This window comes from Helianthus annuus, chromosome 13 (assembly GCF_002127325.2).
Source record: "Helianthus annuus cultivar XRQ/B chromosome 13, HanXRQr2.0-SUNRISE, whole genome shotgun sequence".
NCBI lineage: Eukaryota > Viridiplantae > Streptophyta > Magnoliopsida > Asterales > Asteraceae > Helianthus > Helianthus annuus.
In genome coordinates this window covers 163,920,076-163,940,656 of record NC_035445.2, presented here as the reverse complement: position 1 = coordinate 163,940,656, position 20,581 = coordinate 163,920,076, and the positions used below count along the sequence as shown (strand labels likewise).

Below are 20,581 nucleotides of genomic sequence, written 5' to 3'. Positions count from 1 at the left end.
ACCCCAACATTACTAATTCATATAATTTATGTTCACACCATATTATAATCTAACAAATAGCATTAACATCACCAACAGTAACTATCTAATTGAATTAAAGCAAGCATTGTTTAACATATCATTCTTTTTATCCCTACAACCACTTGAGTAAAACTAGATCGAATACTAAATGTTATAACCTTAACCAATATAACCTACCCTAATACTCGTTAATATCAAGATTTATCAAGTAGCAAAACATCAAAATTTCATACCAATTACTATAACACACTCATTCTTCAATCATAAAATCCAAGCATCAAATTACGTGTCTTTACTATTTCACCTTATCCCTTCTTAATCACTAATATTAATTGTTCTAATAATATTAGCTAAGTATCCCAGCCATTATCACTCATTATAACACAACCAAGATCACGGGTTACCCAACCCCACTTATTTACAATCTACAAACATCACAAACAATGACCAAGAACCCCATATTATTCAATCATAATATTTGTTAGGTATCTACTGATGTTCGGCCGTATGATTCCCACATTTAGAAAACATGCAAACACTTTGTCAATCAAGATTACACATACACATGAACATCAATTAATAATCAACAGTTAGCATAGATATGATTTACTAACCAATAGCCTTGATCGAACAAGATGATGTATCGAGAGGGGTATGCCTACTGATTTACACACACTAGTAAGCATATACAGACAAATGCATAGCCAAACATTATCTCCTCCAATGATGTCACACATACAAGTACTCCCATTCATGCAAGGTAAATTATGATACTCAAGTACAGTTATGTCTTCTTTGTGTTTTCTACCGATTATTCATATATACCCTTTATGATAATTATGATTCTGAAGTCGAACCGGAGCTCGTTCCCGTACATAATCCTTATGTTTTCTTTCGGGTACACGCATACCTATACATAGTTACGTAAACAAATATTACTAAGATTCATGTACGGTGTTCATTGCCTTGACACGAAATCGACCGGTACGAGTAAAGCGAACCCCGGCATCCTATATTATATATATCACGTGCAAGCTAACACTTATCGTCCATACCATCATGTATAATATCGAGCCTAAACTGTTCATATACATGTCATCGCACAGCCCGTACTTTCCTATAGTTTCATCAAACATGTACAATACCTACACGGATCATCGAACAAGTCTATATATTCTCATATAGTTTCATGAAATCATTCAATCACAGGCAACAAACGAAGCTAAAGTCGAACCGAAACAAACACCGAAACATAACTAACCTTGAAAAGATATAAAGTGAGATAGCGAGAGAGAGAAGAATCGATGAAGATGGGAGCTGCTACTGCACGTCGAAGAAGAGGGGTTGTCACAGTGTCGCCAGTTGATTTCTGGTGTTTAGGGTTTGCTATCGCATGCATCAACATATATATTGAAAGAGAGGGTTGTGGCGGTTTGGATGGAATGGGCCGAAGAGGGTTTGTTGGGGCTAAATTCTTATGTTTGTTGGGCTGGGGTCGACCAAAAGAAATTAGGCAACAGAAAGGAAAAAAAAAAAAAGCGGCAAACTTGTGTCAACCATTTGCAATATTGATTGTTATATTTTCTTTTCTTTTATTAATTAATTAATTAATTTATTTTTATTTTCACAAGAAGGTATTAAACATCCACTAATCTAATATGTGTATATTAGTCAAGTTTATGGTTCGGCCCCGTAAGTTTCCAGTTATGCGAGTGGGTCGAATCGATGTGCACTAAGTTCAAACGCCACTAAGTTCAAACGCTTCAGGTCGGTTCAACGTGATACAAATAAAATGTAATTATTTCTTCAAATAGCAACACGTAGGATTTATAAAAAAATGAAACGAACAGGTTTTTCCCTCAAAGTTACGGGTTGTCACATCATCCCCAAGTTGAAAGAAATTTCGTCCCGAAATTTGGTACGCACTCACTGAGAAAGCTAGATAAGTTAAAGCTAGGTAAGTTATATCGTTTGCTGTTTTTCCTGGGGTGTCACATGGTGCCCGGGGGTGCACCCGTCCCCCCAATGTTTCGGTTAGAAGTGTATAAGTTCTGATTTTTCGTCCGAAAATTTTAAAATTATATAGGATCCCCCCCCCCCCCCCGATTATTTTTCCTAAATTGTATATCCTAAATATTTATACACTATAAATGATGGGTAGTTTGTTAAATATATTTGAACTCTTATTTGTTTAACCCTAGATTACCCACCACACAATAAACTTAATCACAACTTAATACCAAATTATCAATCATCTTCTTTAAGAATCGCCTTCCCAAGAAAATGGCAGATGAATATCTCTCAAATAGCTTGGTGATTTACATACAAAAAGAAATTGTTGATAAGTTTGATTCGGAAGACATAATTGATGAATTCAAAAATCGTAAAGGTCGTTGGGCTGAGTTGTAATTCTTCGTCTAGGTTCTATTTATCTCGTATCATTATATATATATATATCTATACTACTTTAATAAGCATATAGGAAGGACAAAAATGTCATTTAAGAATGTGTTGAAAACACCCTCAATGCACAATGTACAACACTTAAAGCACCAAGAAACACAAATAATTTACCCTTCAACTGAATCATCTTTAGCCATCCATTTCTCTCAATTTTTCACACGGATCGCAATCTCAGCCGTCTACTTTAGTTCACACGGATCGACTTTTCAATTCCTCTCTCTCACAAGTCACAACTCACACATCTCACAAAACCATCAGACCTTCTCTCTCTGGCAGATCTCTCACCAGATCCGTTTCATGACCAGATCTGTGAGGATTCCACCACATGTTCCCCTCCGCTTTGTTACGCTGCTTCAATCACGGCTTCTCCTTCATTCCAGGTATCATACTTCTCCAATTGAATCGACAACTTTTAATTTTTTTCTCAAGAACTCAAAACTACCCATGATTTGTCTTTTATTCAGAAATCATCAACCTAAAATCAAAGCTTTGATATTGATTTTGTTTTTAGGGATTTGCTGATGTAAATAACCATTGAATCAAGATCAATCAGTGATGAGTGTACCATTTGATAGAAGGGTCGAAACTCAATCACCTTTCATGGTTCAAGGTTAATTTCTGTTTTGTAGCCCTAATTTTGGTCGCAATCTCAATTGGGTTTTCTTGATTTTGGGGATCTGGGTGTTTTATTTCAACTTTTCAAGATTGTTTTGATCTGTGTTTGTTGTATAACTTGTTTTATGTTTGAAAGTTTGTGTTTATCTTTGTAGGGATATGTGTGATGATTCTTTAAATGTTTTTGGTTTGCAGGTTCGAGAAGATTGGAGAAGAAGACAAGGACGGATGCTTGCGTTTTATCATATCGGAGCTGCAAGAAAACTTTGTTTCCAATGTATTACGCTCTCAATTTGGTTCGTTGTCTACTCCCTTTGTTTATGTATATTTTGTCTTATTTAATTTGTTTCTACTCCCGGTAGCTTATATGATTGTGAGCTGAGTTGAAAGACGTCAAAGCTGATGTGTTTCAAGGTGATAATTAACCTAAATTTGTGTGAGACTTGGTTCCTTAGGTGATTGGTTAAATGGGTTAAAAAATGGTTTGGACCGCGTAACGATGGCTACCCAGTAAAAATTTGTGTTTTCTGTAGCAAATTGTGTTTTCTATATAAGCCTCACTAAGCTTAATTGCAAGTAAACTGCTTCTGTTGAAAATCTTTTTAGTACAACTAAACTTTAAAGATTAATTGCTGCATTTGGTAATTATATATCTCCTTTCTATATAGAGGGGTATTAATTCATTCGAAAAACAAATATACAGAAGTTGGTGTATGTTAACATTAACTGATTAATTTGGTTAACCGAATCTGATTTTAGGTTTGGAATTGAGCAAGAGTACACTTTGCTTCAACCAGATGTGAAGTGGCCTTTGGGTTGGCCTGTTACTGTTAGAGTGTCAATACAGTCAAAGTAAGAACTTATGCTTATTCAATAGCATATATTGTTATAAAAAATGATCTTGTATTTTTCCTTTTGGCTGCTTTTAGCAGCAATTGAAGTGTCAATATAGTCAAAGGGCCAAATTATACCAGTCAATCCTCCAAATATGCCGCTGGGTCGTATTCCAAAGTCTTTTATATGTAGAGATATGATATATTATATAACTGTCATGCTACTAATCCTGTACGGTATATATTTTAAAGGACACGCACAACTGTCTCCTGGACATTTCGCCAGTTCTATGAAAAGGCATGGATTTTGTGGCTTCTTTTTATTAATGTTAGGATTTCATCTCAGTTAGGTTTCATGGCTATCAAATTTGTATACATTTTAGCAAATTTGGATATTCAATTTCATTAATAACAACTCAAAGTAAGAACACATCTTCTGAAATCCATATGGCTAAGTGTAGTGGTGAAAATAGGTGGGTTGGTTAATGGGATGGGTCCGGTTGACTTACAAACCATCTTTTATCGTCCAATTCGTCCGTAACGAGCATCGTCTGTCACTAGCGTCGACTCTGTAACGAGTCGTAAATGTATAATATTTTTATTTTATCGTCCGAGTTGTCCGTAACGAGCGTAGTCAGTGACTAGCGTCGAGTCCGTAACGAGTCGTAAATATATAATATCTTTAATTTATCGTCCGATTCATTCGTAACGAGCGTACGTCCATAACTTGCATCGAGTTCGTAACGAGTTGTAAATATATAATATCTTTATTTATCGTCTGAGTCGTTCGTAACGAGCGTCGTCCGTAACTAGCGTCGAGTCCGTAACAGTTATGATCTATTTTTTTGAACGCGTAACTGAAACTAACTCTGTACTGTCTATTTTACATGAAAATTAATTTTTCTAACCTTAGAACAGTGAATACATTCTTTGTTGTATTATTCAGGTAATTGTTATTTAAGTTTTCTATCTTTAGCGCAAAAAGAAACGGAGCAGCACGAGGCTGCTAAACAACAAGCTGAATTCGTAACAAGCTCCAGCTATCGGAATATGGTGTCAAAGATGAACTATTGTATGTTGGCTACATTAATATTTTATAATGACCAATAAGCCCAAACCTCAAACCAAACCGGAACCAAACAGTTAGTAACGGTTTGCTTTGGTTTGGTTTTAATTTTCAACGGTTCGGTGCCGGTTTTGGTGATAAAACTTATGTTTTTTTTTTTTACCATGTTAGTTTAATTGCTGGGTTCAGGGGCTCAGATATTGAAGCCTCACATAAATCAACAACGTCCTAAAGGATGGTAAGTAATTTCTTAAAAGTTAAAGCTGATTTGGTTCTTAACTTTTTATTTTTGTTCCAGCAAACATTCTTATATTTGTAAATTAGAGGATGAAAACCAAATTAATGGATATGTACGATAGAGCACGGGTCGGAGCGGTTGTAGGCGGAACATATCCAGCAATCGGAGTGGATACAACCTGGTTAAGAAACAGAGCTCGAAGGTAGTGGTTTTGTTCTGGACTTTGTGTTTTACAAATTGATTTTGATATTGTTTGAGGTTTTATTTCTAGCTTTCTGAACACTATACGAACTTTTCTGTTAATTTTTTTGATTGATTGATTTTGTGTGTGTAATTTGGGGAATGTATGTAGATTCCATGAGGTTGTTGCTGCTGTGGGGTGTAAGAGGAGGAAAGTCTTATTTGGAGTGACCGGGAATGACGGATGAGAACTGGGACATGTGGATATGGTAGCAAATGCAGATATAATCACCCTCCTGATCGTACTATACGACAACTATGAATTCTGATGCATTTGTTTGGTTTTTGTCTATAGGATGTTGCATTTATATCAATTTTGCGGTGAATTTTGATAGTTTTTATGCAAAAGTTGTCTCTATGTGGAAAGGATAAAAGCAAAGACCAAGAGCCATACTTTTTTGGTTTGGATTCGCTCTGCATGCTAGATTTTAGGCAAACTGCGGTTTGGTAAGTGGAAATTCTGGCGGTCTAGGGCTTAAATAGGCTTTCTCTAGCAACAAGGTAAAAACCAACACCCGTAGAATTGTTTCTTTTTTCCGATTTCATGCATTCTTGGATCAGCATGGTGAATTATGTTGTTTGACGGTAGTTGCTGTTTGTTTTCCAGGACGTAGAAGGGGGAGGTGCAGCTGCCATCGCTCCGGCAGGGGTAGTGTAGGCCCCAACTGCTCGGTAGCTGTGGCGGGATGTTGTAATCAGTTGCGCTTTACGTCGAGGAAATTGCGCTTTAATTCTCCAAGTGCTGGTTCAGGCGCACATTCCGGAGAGATTCCTAGATTATGGAGAGTTTCTGGCCAAATTCTCTAAATTCCGACAAGATTCTAGCCAAAATTCTTTTTTTTTAATCTAAGGAAAACTACTTTTCTTTTTTCTACACTAAGACACTAATATTTTAGAACTTTTTGTACTAAATAGATGATATAAAGTCTTATAATATAGATTTTGGTTATTTTATTTGAAGAATAACATTCTTTTTCTAATACATAATATTTTTTTTTCATTATGCGCTTTATTTTTCTCAAGCCCTCGCTTTTTTTGCGCTTTGCGCCTAGGCCTCAGGGGAGGCCTATGCACCTTGAGTGCGCTTAGCGCTTTTAATAACTATGCTGTTTACGACTTTTAATATCATTTCTTTTTCCACTCGAGCCATGTAAGGCGGCATATCAGTGGTAAGCATCTTCAACTTAAAGAACCTACTGTTCTTATGGTTCCAAATTCAAAATTATAGTATATTTACCCACAATTAAATATTTATGGATATACATGTGGTTAATAGCTGAGAGATCCTAAATACACCTGGTAAAAGTCATTCTAACAATACGTAGGTGTACTTAAACAGATTAGCCTTCAGCCCTGCCCAATGCTCGAATTCATATTCCTAATTTGACTATTTGAGGTCTCCATGAATAGGTTTCAAATCAATTCATTAGGACACTCAACTATATATGACTAAAACATAAATTATGGAAATTTAGGAAACTAATTGCACCAATAGCCTTAGTTTGTGTATATTAGGCTGTATTTTCGTTGTTTATAAATAATACTTTTGAATAAACACTCAATCTCACTTTTCTGTTTGTTCTTTTGCTAGGAATTTTGAAGATATTGAAGCTCAGATTAGAAGATTTTTTTCACATTCTTAAGAAAACTAACGGTTTCGTTAACAATTCATTTTCTTTTGTGAGACTGTAATTGGCAACTGAACTGAGATTTGAATTGATTGAAGGTTCTCTATTATTGTTGTTAGTATCTTATGTTTGTATTTCATCCACTGTCATAATAATGCTGATTGTTGTTGATGCAGATCAACTTGGCTTCACACATTATGAGGGCTGTGTTGACTTTGAAGGTACTCTTTTATTTGATTAAGACTAGATTTTGTTTTGTTTATTAGTATTTTCTTTAATGCTTAAAAATTAATATTTTTTGTTTGTTCTGTCATGAAGAAGCAGCTAACAAGGCTGGGCAAGTTTTACGCAGGCAAGAGCGCTTAAAGTAGAAGAATGGGTGGAAAGTGTAGGCTATGCCATCGCCCAACTGCTTCACAGTGGCAAAAACTACCGGCTGGGTCATTTAATCATTTTGTAGGGAGACATCTGCCGTATGGTACGACAAGTTCTGAATTCCAGGCATTGTTTTGCACCTTTCTTCCGTTAATTAAATGCTTCGTTTGTCATAATCACTTAGCTTTCAACTAGAAGCCTGAGTTGGCTGTAACTAATGTTTTCCGATGTTGACACTTGCAGGTACATCTCTTAACCAAGTAAATCGTTGATCTTTGTTATCAGAATTTTTCTTATTTGAATCTTTTTGTGCAGTGGTTCAGTTATATTTGACAACATTTCAGCTAACAGATCGGTCTCATATGGTATCATCGGCGGTTTTGTGCTCCTCGTGTTAATTTTATTTGTATAAAACTGTTAGATGATAAAGCTTATTCTGTGTATTTGACAGATCTTTGACATGTGTCGGACATAGAGAGCTTAACGGACCGAATTCTCTTAGCTTCTGATGGTGGTTTGCAGCAGCTCTCCCAAGATGCATTAGTTGGTAGCTTTGGGAAGGCTGGCACTCCTAATTCTATTTCGCCAACAATTGGCGCTTCTTTTTTGCTTTATTAGCCGAGTTCTCTTTGTTGTTTTGTAGATTTGGTTTCCTAAATGTCTGTATACGGAGTAGCTCTTTGGCTTCATATACTTGCTGAATAGTCTTGGGGTGCAATATTTGAGTGAAATATGCCGGTGCTATGTCCGAAAGGAATTAATAGGTACATGTTACACCTACCAAAATGAATTAGCTATGGTGTTGTCATCACTAAAGAATAGCCCCTTGTAGCAAAATGAATTAATAGGTACATGTTACACCTACCAAAATGAATTAACAAGTACATGTGTAGGCTCTGGGGGGCAAAATTGAAAGTGCACTAATATTAACTTTATTTTACTAACTTAGTGAAAATAACGTTAAAAAGCGAGGTATGGCTAATCATGCATCATGTAGTGGCGTTGATAGCCGAAATGTCCAAGGCTTGAGGCAATGAGTGTTATGTGCCTTATGTTCAAGGCTTAATGCAAAACTACTTATCGAGTCGGGGGTCTCACCGGAAGTGGCTTCTCTATTCCTATGGGGTAGAGATAAGGCTGTCAACGTCTTACCTTCCTTATACTATACCTTAGCTTGGCTATTGGTGGGATTTAATTATTGGTGGGATTTAATGATGATGATAATATTACACCTATCAATTTGAAATATTTTCCTAAATGGTAACTAAAATCAGTTTTAAATAAATAATAATGAAAGATATACTTCAAATAATTTTTTTTTTCAGATTAATGCGTTCAAAATATTAAGGTCTTTGTAAAGGAGTCAAAAGGTAAAGATAATTATTTAGGTGAATTCTCGAAGTTGTTTTCCAAGGGGTGTGTTGGTTGCAATGGGTATGAGTCCGTGTGACTAGCGTCACCACTAAAGCTTTTTATATCAGCTTCTATTCCAAAGAATTGTCTATGTTTGACTTTTGAGAGTCAAAGTAGCAATATTGGATATCTATACCATATTTAAATTGGATCATTATTTTAATGATACTTATTTTATTATTTTAATAGCTTAAAACTATGTATTGCAAAATATATCATGAGAAACAACACATTTGACTTTTGAGAATCAATATAGTTGCCTTTTAACTTTAAATTGTGAAATTAAATGAGGGTGTACTCGAGCTTGAGTTCAAAGTTAAACGAAGGAGATCGGCTAAAGTTCGATATCGAAGTTAAATAAGCCTAAAAAAGAATTTACACTAAAAGTGGCCTTTGTTTTTTTATAATTTCCCTTTAAACCTTCCATTTAATTTTTTATTATTTTAAATTCAGGTTTTATAAGTATAAACTAACGTTTTATAAGTATAAACTAACGAGCTAAATATTTACATGTTACAAAATTGTAGAAAGAGATTTCTCTTCAATTGACTTTAAAGTATGCTATTTACAAAATTATATCACCAAAGAATCAGAAAAAGTAGTGCCAACATATCACGAATAAGAAAACTAACTTAAGTACTATACAATATATCACGAGATGACTGATAAACTAACGGTAAACGAGTATTCTATTGTAAATCACCACTCCCGCCGTATCGCGCGGGTAAATGGCTAGTATATATATATATATTGGTCTTTTGTTTGTTATACAATATTTGGTTTTTCTATGTGCAAAAACGGGTCCTTTGAATGAATGAAATTTTTTAGTTTTATTTGGAACTATTATTATTTGACCTGACCTGAATCGAATAGCCGATCCGACCCGAAACATAAAGATAGAAAAAAAAATTTGGGTCCCATCACTTTGCACCCCCTCGAAACTTTTGGTTAAGCTCCGCCACTGGATACCATGTGTGTATATGAATAGATAATTCTCATTGAATAAAACAGAGAACAAGCAAACAATATATGGGGAAGAAAGTTACTACAATACCCCTAAAGAATAAAATAAATACAACATGAATATATAAAAACTAAACATGAATATTATACATTATAACAATCACAAGATGATTACGTCAGCATTTAATAGTTGTCGAGAGTGGTTGGCCAAAAGTGGCGGCCACTTTTGACTTTTGTGTTTTTTTTTCTTTTTTTCATGTAATAGTTATTTATAGGTGATGCCAAATTACAATTTTATCCAGGTGTAAAATTACGATTTCGCCCTTGATTCAAAATAAAATTTTGATTTTGCCCCCTGCTTAAATTTACGACTTTGCCCTCAGTTAAAAAATACAATTTTGCCCTCAGTTCAAAATAAAATTATGGTTTTGCCCTCAGCTAGAGTCCTGCCAAATTACGATTTCGTTCCCAGATTAAAATAACGATTTTGCCCCCAGCTAAAAATTACGATTTTGCCCGCAGCTAAAATATTACGATTTTGCCCCCATTTCAAAATAAAAAAAATGGTTTTGCCCTCAGTTCAAAATATTATTTTGCGTCCATTTTAAAATTACGACTTTACCTCCGCTAAAAATTGCAATCTTGCCATCGTTTTTTTTCTTTGGCAAAACCATGGTAGTGTTTTGTTTTACTTTGTTGATTTAATTTTGTTTTTATCCATGCCAAATTGCTGCCTAGCACACGCTAATTGGTAGTCACAACTTATTGTTTTGCCCTCAACTCTAAATTACACGCTTGTCATCGTTTTAGTTAATTTTTTTTATCATAACTATGGTATTGTTTTTCTTTAATTGGTTAACTTGATTTATCTTTTTTTATATCGTGTTATAGGTAGCATGTATAACTAACCGACATAAAGGCGTACACGTTATTAACCTAAGAAATACTCGATTTAGCGCCCCGCAACGCGGGCGACGCATAAGTTTAGCTGCCTAACACTGGGTCATTATTCATGAAAAAGTACATTTTTGCCCTGAGCCCAAAATTACGGTCTTATCATCGTTTTTTTTTTTTTTCATTGAAAAATTATATTAGTCTTTTTTTTAATTGATTGATAATTATTCGGCCATCGCCCCGCAACGCGGGCGGGGCATCTACTAGTTATTTAACAATAATGAAGAGGAAATTATAAAACGTACACGACAAACAAATATTTTTGTGAACACAACATTCCAAATTAAAACCAAAATCTTTAACAAAAGTCACAACCATCACACAAAGTGTTTTATTTTTAATAATGTTACAATGAAGGAAAACCTATACTTCTTAGAAATAATCATCATTCTTTATACCCCCCCCCCCCCCCCCCCCTTTTAATCAGAAGCACACTGAAACCATAAAATTATCTTTTTGTTTACTATTATCATAACAAGCTAACTTCCATATAGAGCCCTAATCCCTTGAATATCGTCCGAACTTAATCCTTTTGTTTCTCCTGCAATAAAGGTACCCCACATTATTGCACTTTGAAATTGGCTATGATCAAGTCCAAGCAGATGTCCTATTTCATGTAAAGCCAAAGTCTCAACATCATAAGCGTTTGGGACTGCTCCAATCACCCAACTTTCATCCGCATCATAGTGGAACCTTCCATTTGTAGGGTAAAAAGCATGGGCCAATACTCCACCCTGCCCGTCAAAGGGGGATCCATCTCCATGGGATCCGCGTGCAAAACTAATCTTTATGTCAGCGCTTTGATAAGTTCTAGCTTGTGAAAATGTGAAATATTGAGAAGCAGTAGCCCATTTGCTAAAAGCTCGTGCAACAGGAGGTATGAATCGGGTAGGGAAACCTGATCCAAAAGCATACGTCAGATGCCTTTTTCCCTCGGGCCATCTTGGTGTGCCCTGAGGGAATTGATAATGAGAGACGGTATGTAAAGTTTTGTCACTATGTTGATGAGTTTGCTTATCAGGAAATCCACAACGAGGCATGACCATCGTGGACACTGTTGGCGCATCAAGCGTTCCAGTGGCATTGAGATGGTGATAGACTTGGTACGACTTGATTGCTGCCTCAAGCTCCTCGTCAAAAGAGTCTTCTTTAGGATTTGTGACGTTAGGGTTGCTTTCGTAGTTAAGGTATCCAAAATGGCTAAGATAGAGTTTGAGGTCACGGATGCCTTTTAGTTTCTCACCCTTATGACACCCTTGCATTTTTTTCAGAAACCCGAAAGGTGAATGGTCAGTGCTATTATCTAGTAAACCATTTGGTTGTAAATGAGGGTATTGAAAATGAGAAAATACAGGTAGCACAAACAGAAATAGAAAAACAATGCATGAAAATGGAAAAGAGAGTTTAGATGCCATTAGAAAGACTATGTTCTAACTTTAGAATTTTGAGATACGTTTGTAGGATTTAAGAGCTCTATTTATATTGATATTCTTAACTTATTTTATTTATTATTAAATTCATTGATTAGGGTATGAAACTTCCAAGATGTTAGCATAAGGTTTGCTATTTTGATATTTCAGAAACAGTCAATAAGATGACTTCCATAACAAAGAAAACTCAACTTACATGTCCGCTTGAATTTTTGTTTCGTCATTTATGCCTTAATTTATGGCAAATTGGCAATGTTTTTAATCCTGTTGCTATTATATATAACTACAAAAAGCAACTTAAGTCATGTCCATTCGTTTAGAAGTCATGTCTATTAGAAAATTATAATATATATTGTATATTATTGAGTCTTATCCTTTCGTTTAAAAGTCGCGTTTTCCAGACGCGTCTTTTCATCATCCTTCTAATGAACTGCCATGATTGTCGAGACACACCTCTTCCTCATCCTTTAATTAAAAAACCACATTTTTATAATCATATAAGGCACCGCTTCGTTTAAAGTTGCCCTTTTAACATTTCATATCATAAGAATATTTAAAGATTCTGAAGAGTAGCATGTTTCTATACAGTAAAAATGCAACGAAAAGTTGCGTTTAACAGCCGTAACCATGATACGACACACCCACCATCGCCATTCATTCCCCTAACAGTATCACTTCCGATCATCCTTGATTCTAAGCAATAGGATGATACATACAACCGGACGCGGACAGCATGCTAAACAATCGGGCTTTTACATCCAAAACGACGCGCCAGAAAAAAAAGTTAAAACAAAGCAACAAAACTTTCAAAAAGAAAACCGTCACAACTTTACGGTTGCCAAGTGCCAACCAAAACAACGCACCCTTTCGGAAAAAAACCAACGCGTCTCCTCCAACGCGTCTCCTCCAACAATTGTTTCCCCGTCGTTTGCCGCCGTTTCGCACCCTATATAACCCCCCACAACCACCAGAGATCTCTGGCCGGAATAATTTAGACGGCCGGTTACGGAGGGGAGCCACAAATATCCAAGGTTTTTGGTACGGTGGTAGTGTGGCGGTGGGGCAGCGGTAGGGACGGTGAAGGAGAAGTAGAAGAGAGATGGGCGGGGCCGAGGATGGTTGTGATGATGGATAATGAACAGTATAATGTTTATAGAGAGAGATGAAACAAGAAATGTGCTTACAAAAATAAACTAATGGCGGTGGTGGCGGTTCGGTGGTGGTGTCGTAGTAACGGTGGTTGGCGGCGGCTAGGTATGGTTTTGATTTGTTCTCCGATGCCTTTGGTGACCATTTTTTACATATTGTGTTGAGTTTGTGCAAATTGGAAAACAAACAAGGAGACATCAGGTATAAGTGGATCTATAATAGATTTATAAATTATAGTTTATAAATGTTTGAGGTACGTAAATTTAAATTATAATAATAATCATAGTAGATAGGAGATTTGGTTATCTATACATACTTAAAATGTGTGTTATTTTTATACGTATAACAAATATGCATATTCTTTAATAATTAATCACATTTATAATAACGTGAATTCAAAATTGGACATTGTATTGTATATATAACATATACTCAAGAATAAAAATGGTTTTTGATCCATAAACAAACGTACAGTGAAGAAAATGACATATATTTTGAACTTATTGGGGATATATGGTTGTGAAATTGCAATATACAGTGACTACCTTCAACTTGATTTGGTAATGGTAATTTTTTTAATTATTTGGAGAATTATGCATATAAACTGGGATATTATATAATCCTACACTAGCAAGAAATTTATACGAGTGTGACAATTTCGACATCTGTGGTGATTTAGACATGTATTTCATAAACTAGATAATTTTTGCATCTCATGTAGTATTACTAAAGACTATCATAATCAACGTCCCGCCGCAACGCGCGGGTAGCGTCAACTCGTTATTGTATATTGTTTAATGTTACCTTATATATACAAAGGTAAAGTTATTCTACAAATTAAGTCTTAAAATACTGATGGGCGAACCTTTCAAGAGGCGACCGGCCCCCGAACTTTCCGCTCAGTAGTGGAGAGTATATAGTTTTCGTATAGAAATTTTTGGGTATATACGTTTTCAACCCCCCAGTTTTATAGAAATTTTTAGATCCGATAACTTTTGCCCTCGGTCGGAAATCTCAAGATTCGCCAGTTCTGCCAGGGGCGTACCCACCCTAAGCCAAGGGTGGGCGGGCGCACCCCATGAAAAAATATTTTTTAGTGTTATTTTTCGTCGGAAATCCCAACCGCACCCCTTGGAATCTTTCACCCGCACCCCTTGAAAATTTTCAACCGCCCCACTTAGAAAATAATAATTATTAACCACTTATTCACTTAATTATTTAATCCAATCAAAGCCCAATCTGCAATCAATTTTTATTAACACAAGCCCAAACTCAACCTAAAGAAATTTGAACTAAATAAAATAACCCAAACCCATCCACCTATTCCATTTCCAAATCCTGCCCCCGAAAAAACTCATAGCGACTTGACGCCACTGCTCACGACCCGATGGCTTTTTTTACCAGAAAAATCAAATTTCTGGTTGGACCAACCCATATTATGTCAAAATTCCAATATAGAACTAGTATGGTTTGTTTATTTATTTATTTATTTTGTTTTATGTGATAATTATGAGAAACTATAGATGTGTAAGAGTTTGATCTTTTTTTTTTTTTTTTTGATTTTTTTGTTATTCTAGACTTGTAGTTAAATGATTTTGTTGTTTTATTTACAGCTTTGTTTGTTTAATGATTAGTTACAAGTAATCAACATTTAATATTAGGGCTTGAATGTTTAAAAATATAATTGAAAGTTATGGGTTATGGTTGAACATGATTGTTTATTTTGTTTAAGTGTTTAGTTTTGTTTTATGAACTTATGGAACAATTATATGTGTTAGAAAAAATGAGTAAGAATGTAATGAACTTATGGCGTGTTTAGTATCTTTAGATGATATTTTGGATATATTTCAAAAAAAAAAACTGTAGGGCACAATTTTAAATACGTTTGTAATTTGTAATGACGTTTGACGTGTTTTTGATGATTTATATTTTAGTTTGATATTCTTTTGTCTTACATGATCCGACCCGACCCGCTATGAACCGATATTTTTATACAGCTAGAGGCCTAAAATCTTTGAAAATATTCCACACCCCCAGGAAAAAATTCCTGGGTCCGCCACTGAGTTCTGCACCTCCCTAAATTTCAAACTTCTCTGCCTTCTTTTACATATCAACCAAAAGACAAACCCTAATCTCTTTTTCTTTTCTTTTGCGAAAACTACTCTGATGCGGTCCTTGTTCACGACGCTGCTACTACAGATATGTTTAAAGTATACACATGCAATCACCCATCGGTCATTTACGCACCTGAATCCGTCAGAGCTTCAACCGCCGATAACGGAACCCTAAATCTTCGTCGCAGATTTTTGGGGTAGGAAGCCGAAAGCAGGTCAACGGCTTCTTCTTCAAAGATTGTTTGAATAGTTTGGGTAAAATGTTAATATTAACACTTCATTTGAAGTCCGTTGAGATCCACAAAGTTCGGCAGGCATAGACTTTGATATTTTAGACAGAAAAAGAAGAGAAAACTGATAAAAGTTAATTTACTCTTAAATGAATTACAAAAGTGTCTTTTATAATTTTATTAAAATTCAACACAAACACATATATCAAATATTATATTTCAGTGATTCTTCTTTAAATAAAATCAAACGTTGTTATAATCTCAAAATTATACGGTGAGTTGTAATAATATCAATGTTGCTCTATTAAGTAAGTGGGCTTGGAGGTATAAATGTGAAAAGGACAACATGTGGGTTAACGTTGTGGATGCGATTCATTCGAGCGGGCCGCATTGGTCTTTTCTCCCGGTTAAGAAGTCGTGTAGGGGGGTATGGACTAAGCCCGTCGGCGGCGGCTTAGTTCTTCGGAATTTCGTTAGAGGGATTGTGGGTAAAGGTGATCGGATTTTATTTTGGCTAGATCCTTGGTTGAAGGAGAAGCCTCTGAGGGAGTTGTTTCCGAACCTTTTCGCGCTGGAAATAGTTAAATCATGCTCCGTGCGGGATCGGGTTGTGGGTGATTGGTTATGGAAACATGATCCGGATCATGGAGTTGAGTCGTCTGAGTTGTCCTCTTTGATGTCGGATCTTTCTTCTGTCTGTTTGAGCAATAGAGAAGATGGGTGGAGGTGGTTGGGAGACTCGACGGGGTCCTCTTTTGTCAAATCGGTGAAGTTCGTCTTGTCGGAAGCAACCGTTAATAGGGCTAGTTACGTCCTTAACTGGAACAAGTGGGTGCCAAGCAAGTGTAATTTTTTTGTTTGGAAAGCGGTTATGTACAGAATTCCTACAGCGGACGCGTTAAGTAAAAGGGGGATTGTGGTAGCTGATGGGCTTTGTCCTCTTTGTAAGTCGGAAGCCGACCTTTTCACCTCGTGCTATATTGCGGTTATCATGTGGCAAAAGGTGAGTCTTTGGTGTCGATTTATTTTTCTTGTAAACGATCTAATGCTAATCTATTTAAAAATAAATTAGCAAGGGAATGCAGTAATAACATAATCTGCATAATTCAGAATTGATATGGATGGAAGATAATATAAATGATAAGCATAATAAAATTAAAATTTAAGGAAATGCGTTGATAAAATAAGGCAAATTGGATTTAAATAACCACAACCTTCTCAATTTGACCGAGTTATTTACCGATAAAAATCCGAACTGATCCACTTTTGGTCGATAATAGTCTGCGTTAAAAATAGCTTAGCTCAGTTAAATATTTTTCCGAATTACAAACCGATGTTTTATGGCTTTTGATTAGAACGAGGATACGAGTTGATTGATGTAAAATTTACCTCGAAATACTACCCCAAATGACGAAAAGGAGGCTTCAATTCGGGTGTTTAAACTTCCAATTAATAAAAATCAAGCCGTTTGAAGAATCGTTTGGAGGTAAGTTTTATATAAATCGACTCGTATCCTCGGATCAAAATCCCTAAAACATCTGTTTGTAATTCCGAAAAAAACTTAACTCCGTTAAGCTATTTTTACCGGAGGACTATTATCGGCTAAAAGTGGACCAATTTGGATTATTATCGATAGATAACTGAGTTGTGATTATTATCGAATAAATTGAGAAAGTTGGGATTATTTAAATCTAAGTTGCCTAAAAATAATTGTTGTTAGTGAATATCTTGACTTAATGGCTCGTGAAGAAAACAAAAATCTTAGACTAATCAACCAATATGAACAATGATTATTTTGAAAAGTTAAACAGTTGATTTCTTCTCATGATGACTTTGAATCTAATGTGACCGGATCTTTGTTCTTCTTCGAGAAGCACTCCTTGACTCCTTCAATGAGAATTCGAAGTGGATGGGTTTTTTCCTTGTTTTTTACATAATCATTTACATAACTAGAATCTAAGGATATGATGGTGTGTTCAAAGTGTTTGAAATGGCAAACCCCTCTCGTTTTATTATCAAAAAGGAATTCAGATTAGTGATGTCAATTTATACATGGACACGATAACACGACACAAACCAACATGAAGTTAACAGGTTTCGTGTCTAACCTTAACAGGTTTGGTGTCTGTAACAGGTCAACACGTTAAGACATGTTTAATTCCGTGTCTTGACAGCTTAAATACTTGTTAACATGTTTAGACCCGTTAATGACACATTTGTAATTTTAAATACAAAATAATATGTGGGGCTCCTAATTTTAAATAAAAAACAACCTGTAAGTAAAGTTAATATATTTAGTAACAGTTTGTGTCCGTGTTTTAACAAGTCGGATGATACACTGCTAATTTTCCCGTGTAACCTGTTTATTATCGTATTCGTGTTCTTGTTTGAAAAATCTGACACGATAAGATTTCGTGTCATGTCCGTATTTACATGTTTTGTATTTGTCCGATCCAATCATGGTATAAGTTAATCCTTTTGAATCATCATTCACATTTTTTCTCAGATTTTGAATATTTAAGATAACTATCATAAAACTTCCCTCATTTTCATCTTGTGATTCAGACTTATCTAGACTTATCTGTTTTGGTAGACTTCTCTGTAAAAACGCTTTCAACAACCTTACCAACCACCACTGAATCATCAAGATCATCAGATTTGGTGTAAGTCACATCGATGTTGTCAGGTAATCGGTCAACCATGTTTATTGCTTTTTCCACCTTTTCGCTATCATAGAAAGTATAATTCTCCTCCAACGATGGTGGAACTTGATGGTATTCTGACCTAATTCCCTTTTTGTTCTTTTCGGAATCTTTACCATCGGGTGTGATGTTAAAAATACGTTCCAGAATGTATTGTTTGAAGAAGCATGATAACTTTGAAGTTTGTTTGTGACAACCCGAACTTTCGAGGTTAGTATCGTAACTGCTAATTTGGTATTATTCTGTCGCACTGCGTCTTATCACACGTTACTCGCTCTGTTATTATTCAAGTGTGCTCGATTATTGTTCAACTGTAGCGTAAGCGAAAATCATTTATTGTATTGGAACGTTTGGATCCTAGTTTTAGTTGGACCGCACCCTCACACGCACTGACTTGTTTGAACCCATATACTCATACCCGAAGTGGGTATGGGCTGCTCCTTCATGGCCGGTCATTAGCAAGCCCAACGTAGGATTTGGTGGTTAGGAGTTACTATATATTCACACCCATTATGTAATATAATACACACAAATACATTCCCAAAACCCTAGCGCATCATTTTACCCATTCATCTTCGGTGAACGGCTGTTGACGCAACCCCCTTCTGTTCGAGACTCCATTCCGATTGGCCAAGGTTTTTGGTTAGTGACTCTCATCTAATAATTGTCATGATGTATTATAATGAATGCTAAATGCTAAGTGATGTAATAATGATGCATGCTAAAGTTGATCATGTGACATGTTAGGGTTAGGAACTGATATTGCTTTGTTTTGTGGACCAAATGCCTTGCATCAATACTTGCATTATGACTCAATAGTGATTTGCCCCATGTTGTCAGACATTGTATTCAATAGCGACACACTTGCTAGCATTGTCAGTAAACATGTGCACTCAAAACAAATGTTGCTAATTAGTAAAGAAAGGGGCGGCAGTAAGGAAAGGGACTGATGTAAAATAGTTTAATTGAATACTCCTTTTGATTAATATGGCACATGTTTCATAACTATGTTGGTCCAATGGGTGTGTAGTATAAAGTCAAGGGTGGATAAGGGTGAAAAGGGAAGTGGCGGCCATGTGGGTTGCTTGATTCATATTTTTCTCTATTAATTAACACCCCAAAAGTGCTATTAATCGGTCCAAAAGGGTGCATGCCACTCCAAAAGTGGCGGCCATGTGCATGTGATGACTGAGTTGATTTTGATGTGTGCAAGCCACTCCAAAAGGTGCTATTCATCGGTCCAATTAGAGTGAGCAAGGCATATCATAAATATTGAATTGTTATAATATATATATACACTTGATGTAAAGGAATTGTTTGTTCAAGTCGGCTATGTTTGTTGTTTTTAATGGGACCGAAGTACAAAGGGCCGAATGTGACTACATTCGGATAATATGGGCTGGCTATATGCAAGGCCGCATGCCCTTAAAGGGCTACACACCATACCGGGTCGCACACGGGGTGTTGGGCCGGAGATCATGGGAATCGCTCAATCGTTTGGGCACTTCGGGTTATGTTAAGCAACTATGTGAAACTAGACTTCATGTGTAGGAGGTCAAATGTGATTTCATGTACTTTTGCGCATTATTTTCTTATAGGTGTGAAGAATTATGTGTCAAAATCCGAATATGAAACTAATGATGAGAGGTTAACTGAATGTCATATGAATTACTGTTGTAACTTGTTTAATGATATGTGCAATATGCGTACGCTGCGAGTGCAGTATGTGTGTAGAATACGTACTCTTCGTGCATATGACTGATTGATACTGGTACTCATGCTAGGACGTGTTTGATCCATCAGGAACAAGTAGTGTAACGTAGATAAACATACCGAGCAAACCTAAGGTGAGTTCACTACATTCGAGCATGTGTCCCAGTGGTTGGGGACAGTCAGTGGGTATCCCATAGGGGGATAAGTCTTTGGGTAAAAACGGGTATATTGGTTAATATTCTCACCTATCATCTTTTGTAAGTCCCTCATCGGGTATTAGTTAGTAGCGCTACTTAGGTTTGGCACCCTCACCCCGTGCCTGTAGAGGACGGAGGTGAACTAATGACCCAGTCTGGCCCAGTACTAGATAGGAGTACGTGGGAAGGGCAGTCCGTGAGCCGTCCGTGTTTGGAAATGAGATATTAACAATATTA

General features: G+C 36.0%; 1 protein-coding gene across 1 annotated transcript; it reads right to left on the bottom strand.

Annotated features, from left to right (window-relative positions):
• Window positions 1-11,227: 11,227 nt before the first annotated feature.
• On the bottom strand, window positions 11,228-12,255 carry LOC110900148 (metalloendoproteinase 1). The gene has a single exon (XM_022147046.2). The coding sequence runs from the start codon at window positions 12,222-12,224 to the stop codon at window positions 11,289-11,291; it is 936 nt and encodes a 311-aa protein (XP_022002738.1). The 5' UTR covers window positions 12,225-12,255; the 3' UTR covers window positions 11,228-11,288.
• Between the last annotated feature and the right edge of the window lie 8,326 nt (window positions 12,256-20,581).